The sequence below is a fragment of the Arachis stenosperma genome, chromosome 3 (assembly GCF_014773155.1).
Source record: "Arachis stenosperma cultivar V10309 chromosome 3, arast.V10309.gnm1.PFL2, whole genome shotgun sequence".
NCBI lineage: Eukaryota > Viridiplantae > Streptophyta > Magnoliopsida > Fabales > Fabaceae > Arachis > Arachis stenosperma.
The window spans coordinates 41541517-41549759 of record NC_080379.1 but is presented as its reverse complement, the minus strand read 5'-3'; the positions used below and the strand labels follow the sequence as shown (position 1 = coordinate 41549759).

The following is an 8243-nucleotide window of genomic DNA, read 5'->3' as shown; positions in this document are numbered from 1 at the left end:
TAAGACCTCTTTTTTTACTTAATGTTTATGATTAATATTGTGGTCTGAAATTGTAAAGGAGTAGGAGGTAAAGCCTTTTCTATGTTAATAAGAGATATTAGGAGAAATTATGCAGCAATATTTTTTGTTCCCTTAGAGACTCATGTAAATGGGGATTGGAGTGAAAAGATCAGAAAAAGTATGGGTTTTGATGGATGTATGGCTTTTGGAGACCCATGTGAGTGGGGATTGGGGCGGAAAGATTAGAAAGAGTATGGCTTTTGGTTCAAGAATCTTAGAATAGCTGCATTAAGGATTTTCAATAGTCTTTAAACACTAGAGTGCCAATGTTTTTGGAAATATACATTAAAAGAAATCCAAGATTCTTAGGAGGCTTGAGAAGATTACTAATAATCTAAATTTTTGTAATAATTGTGATTTGGAAAGGCTCCAAAAAAAACTTTGGGAAGAGTTAGCATTGAGAAGACACGAATTTTCTTCTCCAAAAATGTGGACAATAGTATCCGAAAAGAGATAAGTGAGGCTTTGTATTTTAGAAGAACTGATGATCTTGAAAAGTATTAGGAGTACCCGTTATTCACTATATAATCACTAAAGAGACATACAATGAGATCATGAAGAAGCTTAATACTATACTTAACAGTTGAAAAATGGTTGCTCTTTTTCTCATGGGACCAGTAACTCTGGTAAAATCTATTCTCACTTCTTTTTCACTTATACTATGCAAACTGCTTTACTTTCTACTGCTACTTATAATATGATTGATTTATCTTGCAGAAGGTTCTTGTAGGATGACACTGATAGAAGAAAACAGACGCACTTTATTAATTGGAGGAATGTTAATAAACCAAAATGGGCAGGAAAATTAAGAGTTCAACATGCAAAGGACTTGAACCATGCCTTTATGATAAAGATTGGTTTGGATTTGATAAAGAATAAAAAGTCTTTATAGATAAAAGTTATGAGATCAAAGTATAAATGTGGTAGGAATATTCTTCTGGTTATCAAGAGAAGGAACAAATCTATGAAAAGGAATTTGTACAACTTGAAAAGGTACTGAGCATAATACAATTTGGTGGATTAACAAGGAGCAAGAATTAATTTCTGTTGAGTTCTTATCAATTTCTGTTGCTTTGGCATTCATCTAACTACTATTCATATTAAATAAAATTAGACAAAGTCAAAATTATCCTTATCTTAACCTCCTTTTTTTTATTGAAATGCTTCTTGATAGTATGAAAATAGAATAAATTACTATTTATATCCATGAAAGATATAAATACTGACAAATGTATCTATATAAGAATAAAACGATAATTGTACCCACGGAAGATAGATTTCGTGTGCCAAGAATATCCTAACGACCAATTGTGTAACCAATGTCTGGGTACTCTTGGCACACGGAAGCCATCTTCCGTGGTTATAATTATCGTTTTATTTTTATATAAGTACATTTGTCCACATCTATATCTTTTATGCGTACAAATGGTAATTTATTCTATGAAAATATCTTTCTTATCGTTGTTTGAAACTAAAAATATAGTAAAATTTTAGCACTTCATGGGTGTAAGCTTAGATTTTTTTAAATAATATAGTTTTACCTAAAATAAATCTTAATGTTAATTTGACATCTTTTAAAAATTGCATAATGTAAATTTTTATTTTTTAAATTGTAAAATAATATTTAGATCTTTCAAATATATTTTATTTTATTATAAAAAATAAATTACAAAAGTGATATAAAAACGACATAAATTATGTACTTTTAGTAGATTTATAGTCTAATGTAATTTTGATTAATATTATCCAAATAATATTTATTTTTTTAAAATGACATTTGACAAAAAAATATTCTAATACAAATCACATTAATATCAATTTAATTTTAAGTAAATTTAATTCTATAAAAATAAATTTATACCAATATCTATTTACAATGCAAACACTCATTTAATCTCTGCATTGTTAAATATCTTAAAGTGTATGTAGAGTGTGTGATGTTCTTTGACTATCATTATTATCAAAATTAGATTATACAGGTGAATTCGACAAAAAAATTGATAAATCAAAAAATTCGGTCAATTTGGTTCACTATATTAACCATTTTTATATTTAAACTATTAAAAAGCGATCAACAACTGTCAAACTTGTTAAAACTCGATAAATTTGCGTGAAGTCACATTCAAGAATTTGTACTGATCCACTGTGCATAAAAGTTAAAAACATAATTATGAGAATCGAATTGGACTGAACGGTTCGACTATAAAACTTCCGATCGAATCAATGATTTAGCCGATTTAATTAGTAAATTGAACCAAATTTGTAATTAAATTGGTCAACGATAGTCAAATTCGTTAAAAATCGATCGACTGCACTAGACCTACATGGATCCACGATGCACCCGTGTGCTATCGAACCATCGTAAGAGCTCCCGTCCACTACAACTCAAAAAATGTTGACAATGAGGTTCACACAGCGCAGCATGTATACAACGCCTCCCCTTGCCACTACCCTATCTTATTTCTTAATAATATATGTGACAATATATAAATATATAATAAACTATGAATGAATTTTTTTTATCCTTTTTAATATGGATTGACATGAATATCAAACAAATAGCAATACATAGAATCTAATATTTTGATATATTGATATTAATTGTGTTATCTTTTATTTTTTCTTTTGTTCATTTAAATTGAGAAAATATTTTATACTAATGACTAATTTATTATCTTTTTTTGCACCATAAATTATATCTAAAAATTGATATTTAATTGTTATTAATATATTTTTAAAAATATGTATTTAATTTTTAATTTTAATTTTATTTTTATAATTTTATGTTTTTATTCAATTATAATCCGGTCAACTGGATAAATCAATGACTAATGACTCACCGATTTGCCACCAAGCCAACCTACATCTTATGTATTAAATTGTTATATATATATATATATATATATATATATATATATATATATATATATATATATATACACCTTCAATTAAAATTATTTTATATTTATTTAATTTAATTTTAATTTTGTATTTATTTTTATTAAATTTTGTAATTAATAATTAGGGCAATTTACTAAAATAAACAAACTGATTCAAATGTTTACCCAAATACATAAAATGGAATTCTCCTACGTGATTGTGCAAAACGAGTTATATGTAATCCGTGGCAAGTTAGCACGGTTTAGGATTTACATGTAAACCGTGGGAGGTTCCCACGGTTTAGGAAGAAGGCAAGGCATGCATAAACCGTGGTAGGTTACCACGGTTTATGAGGAAAAAGAGATGAATATAAACCTCTATGACCTACCACGGTTTATGTAGGAGGAGTGATGTGCATAATACCCTGAATGTTGCCACGGTTTACAATCACTGAAACTCTATATATATGTGAGTGATTCAAGCTCCATAAGAGATCATTTTCACAATGGCAAGTGAGGGAGAGAGTTTTCTAGCCTTAGTGCATTGCTGTGGCAAAATTAAAAAAAGCAAAAGCGAGGGTGTGAAGTTCACTGATAGAGAACCACTGAGTATTTTCATCAGTTCGTCAAGCTCCTTATCAGATTTGAAGAACAGCATCTTGCAGAAGCTTGGCGTGTTTGGTAGCAAGTGGGTGAAGAAACTATACTACAAGATCCCCATCGCAGTTGTCTCGACCGGTGTTAAGTATGATACCTTTGTGGTTAAGGCTGATGAAGATCTTAGGGTTTTGTTCCATTGCGTAAGGAGTTTTCCGGAGATTAGAATCCATGAGTTGTTCGCCAAGTTGGAGGTCGGGGTTGAAAGTTCTGGGGCATCCGCTCCAGTTCCTGGTTCAACTGCTGCCGGAGGTGCATCTAGTTCCATGCCTACCGTCAGACCGTATCATCCACCAATAGCATCCCCTTCATTCGCAGTGGACTTAGGCCGAAGAGAGATTGTTGGTTCTGTAACTTAGGAGAATGCACCAGTCGATGAGCCTCCTCACGATGTCGGCACTGGGGGTGGCCTGTTAACTTATATGGAAGGCTTTGGTGGACCCGATCGAGTAGAGAACGCAATGTGTGACGATGACTCTGAGCAGGAGCCTGTTGATATCGCAGGGGACAGCGACGATGACACAGGTGCAAATCCACATACGCAGCATATGCCTTCAAGTTCTGCCTCTCAACAGTACCCTCCACACTTCTCGACACTAAACTTGGATGCTCTGGCTCAACAGGAGGACGGAGGTAACATAGTCGGGGGCTCTTCTACAGAATTTCAGATCGGGCAATCATTCCAAAACAAGGATGAAGCTGTGCTGAGTGTGAAGGACTATAGCATCCGGCGAGGTGTTGAGTACAGAGTCATTGAATCAGATCATCTGAAGTATCATGGAAAATGCAAGGAATTCGAGAAGGGTTGTACTTGGTTGATTCGAGTAGCCCTGCGTGCACGCAAGGGCACTTGGGAGGTTAGGAGGTACAACGGGCCACACACATGCTTGGCAACCTCTATTTCGAGTGATCACCGTCAGCTGGATTACCACGTTATCTGTGCGAGGATTCTTCCATTGGTTAGGGCAGACGCTGCGGTTACGGTAAAGGTTTTGCAAGAAGCTACAGAAACTGATTACGGGTTCCGGCCTAGCTACAGGAAGGTCTGGATGGCCAAGCAGAAGGCAGTGGCACAAATATATGGCGATTGGGAAGAGTCGTACGCGGACCTGCCACGTTGGATGTTAGGGGTCCAGTCAACAATGCCTGGAACAATCACGGTGTTGAAGACCTCTCCCGTTCGGCTTGGTGGTGAGATTGACGAGTCGACGGTGTACTTTCACCGACTTTTCTGGACATTTCCACCGTGCATTGAGGCATTCCGTCATTGCAAGCCCCTTGTCAGTATTGATGGTACCCACCTGTATGGTAAGTATGGAGGAACGCTGCTGTTGGCAATAGCGCAGGATGGGAACTCGAACATCCTGCCGATAGCATTTGCCCTTGTGGAGGGTGAGAATGCAGAGTCGTGGGCATTCTTCTTGTCCAACCTACGAGAGCATGTAACTCCTCAGGAGGGTATCCTTGTTATCTCCGACAGGCATAATGGAATCAAGGCAGCGCTTGAGGCACCGGAGAATGGCTGGCTCCCTCCCCGTGCTTTCCGAGCGTACTGTATTCGGCATGTGGCGGCCAATTTTGCCCTTACGTTCAAAGGTAAGGACTCAAGGAGGATGCTTGTGAATGCTGCCTACGCAAAGACTGAAGCAGAGTTCTATTACTGGTTTGACATCATGCGGACTGAGAATCCAGCAATGTGTGACTGGGCCAACCGAATGGAGTACGACAAATGGACCCAACATGAGGATAGTGGTCGACGGTTCGGGCACATGACAACCAACATTAGTGAATGTGTGAACTCGGTGTTAAAGGGAACTCGCAACCTCCCGGTCACATCTTTGGCTAAGTCAACTTACGGGAGGCTTGCTCAGCTATTTGTGGTCCGCGGACAGGCAGCAGAGGCACAAATTGGATCTGGGCATGAGTTTTGTCAGGCCTTGGTCAAGGCTATTGATCGGAATATAAGGGACTCTAGGTGCTTCACGGTGACGTTGTATGACAGGCATCAATCCGAGTACACCGTCGCCGAGACAACACCAACCGGGAGCTTCTCGCTGGGAAGCTATAGGGTTTCCCTCAAAGATAACACATGCGACTGTGGCCACTTTCAGGCGCTACACTATCCTTGTTGCCATGCCATTGCGTGTTGCGCATACTCCCGCCTTAATTGGGCGTCATATGTTCACGAGGTATATCGTATGAGTGAGGTGTTCAACGTTTACAAGCAGGGTTTTTATCCACTTATCCCTGAAGGACTGTGGCCTCCATATCCTGGGCCAACTATCATACCTGACCCTGATTTGAGGCGTGCAAAGGAAGGTCGTCCTAGGGCAACCAGGATCCGTGGTAGTATGGATCAGTCTCAGGAGAACCAACCTAAGCGCTGTGGGTTATGCCGTCAGCCTGGGCATACGCGCAGGAACTGTGACCAGCGAAGACAGACTGGTGGAGGGTAAGCCTAGAGATCATGCCGTTTATGATGTGGTCTATGTGGTTTTAGTTTTTTTTAGCCATGTATGGTTGGTTAAGTCCATGACTGCCAACATGTTATTTTAATGCGCTAATTTCGTATTAGTAAATTGCGTTTATGATGTGGTCTATGTGGTTTTAGTTTTTTTTAGCCATGTATGGTTGGTTAAGTCCATGACTGCCAACATGTTATTTTAATGCGCTAATTTCGTATTAGTAAATTGCGTTTATGATATGGTCTATGTGGTTTTAGTTTTTTTTAGCCATGTATGGTTGGTTAAGTCCATGACTGCCAACATGTTATTTTAATGCGCTAATTTCGTATTAGTAAATTGCGTTTATTTTAGATGTTTGAACTGATTTACTTTTGTTCATTAAAAATGCGCATGATAATTCTGAATGAAATGCTGGTTATCATAGAAGTCCAAACCGGTTTATCTACCAAGTACAAATAAACATAACATTATCTACCAAGTACAAATAAACATAACATTATACAAAACCATAAAGATAAGACGTCTCACTAAGATGCTAAGTAAATAAACTGACAAAGTTCATACTGGACATGAAAATATGACATAACTAATCAGAATCCTCAATGGTGTCACTATCATCATCGTCAAACTGACCAAGGAGGTGACCTCCGGTGCCACACAATGTAGGACGTCTAACTCGCCTCGGCCTCTGATCTGCCGCTGGTGCTGATGGCTGTGGGGGAACAGCGCTAAATGCGGAAGCAGGTGTCCCTCCTAAGGTGAACCAGGGGTCAGACGGGGATGTTGCAGGCTGGTTCAGGTCAACAGGCAGCTGACCCTGAACGTCGTCAATCCGTGGATGCTGATCAGCGACCTGGGCAAGGTCATCAGCCATCTGTGGCCTATAATGGGTACCATCGTCATCCCTGAGCATGTCTGCTATATCCATGTAGAACTCTGACTGAGTAACGGGATCATCGACCTCCATCCCGACAGCCGCCGTAGTAAACTCAGCAAATGCATGTGGGGCCACGTTCGCAAAGAGCTGAGAGCTACTACCCACATCGAACGTCGGCTGATCCATAGCTGACGCTGAAACACCTACATCCTCACCAACAACGTGCTGAGTCCCATCATCCTCAACGGATGGTCCTGGACCTCGACCCCCTGCACGACCATAACCACCAGGCTGACGTCTGCCTCTACGTCTAGGAACACGATACTCCACTGCATCCCCATGCTCAGGTCCAGGGAGGTCCTCCTCCAAACGGTGGGCGAACTCCCGCCACTCTCGATCCGTGGTCCGGGTGCCTATGCGGCGACGGCGATCGACTCGCCTGTTATCTGGTCTGTCGTAAACGTGCACCCTGGGAGGAGCCTGTGACAACCCTCTGTGACGTGCCTCCTCAGACAACAAAATCGGCCTCGGATCTTGGAATGCAACATCCGGGGATAGGAATCTGTGCGCCACACGGCACCACCAATCCAGGTACTCTGATGATGGACCGGGGTCAGGGACTCGATCAACCCATATGACTGACTGAACCCGAGAGTCCCAATACTGATGCCACTCCCGGTAATATGTGGGGAACCAGCGGTCACCACCCCTGCCATCCTTTGCATGTAACCAATCTATGTTCAGAGCCGGCTGAGGGAGATGCTGAACACCGCCGAACTGTGGTAGCACCCTATCTACCTGATGCCACTCAATCGCCGCAAAATATATTAGGCTAGTGAGGGCAGTCCAAAGCCTACGGTGCTCCTCAACTAGTATCTCGGGATGAATAACAGCAGCAACCTCGACAGAAGAATAAGGCTCCCACACAAACTGTAGCAAAACAGTTAGAATGTCGTTAGAACAGAAAATTTAGCATAAACCAATGCAAGTAAGATCAATATCTAAATAACTCACATCATGGACACGCAATCGATCCAACAAAAGGCGTGCAGAAGCTAATCTTTGGGCCCCTCCATCGTTTCTCGGCATAAACGTGGCCCACCTACGAATTTCATTCAAATGATGTCAAAATGAAGAATAACACATGATGTTGAATAATTAAAGAACTGAAAATATAAAACCAAACCTGGAAGCAAGAGGAAACCCAAATCTATCAAATCCACTCGGCCTAAGAGTGGGAAACCTCCAGAAAATCCAAGACTGTAGAAGCTGAAGCGGCCCAGCCAGGTTAACAACGTTTCTGTT

At 39.9% G+C, this 8243-nt stretch overlaps 1 protein-coding gene across 1 annotated transcript; it reads left to right on the top strand.

The window, feature by feature from the left end:
- The first annotated feature begins 4018 nt into the window (after positions 1-4018).
- On the top strand, positions 4019-6052 carry LOC130965970 (uncharacterized). Its single transcript, XM_057890722.1, has one exon. The coding sequence runs from the start codon at positions 4019-4021 to the stop codon at positions 6050-6052; it is 2034 nt and encodes a 677-aa protein (XP_057746705.1).
- The last annotated feature ends 2191 nt before the right edge of the window (positions 6053-8243 follow it).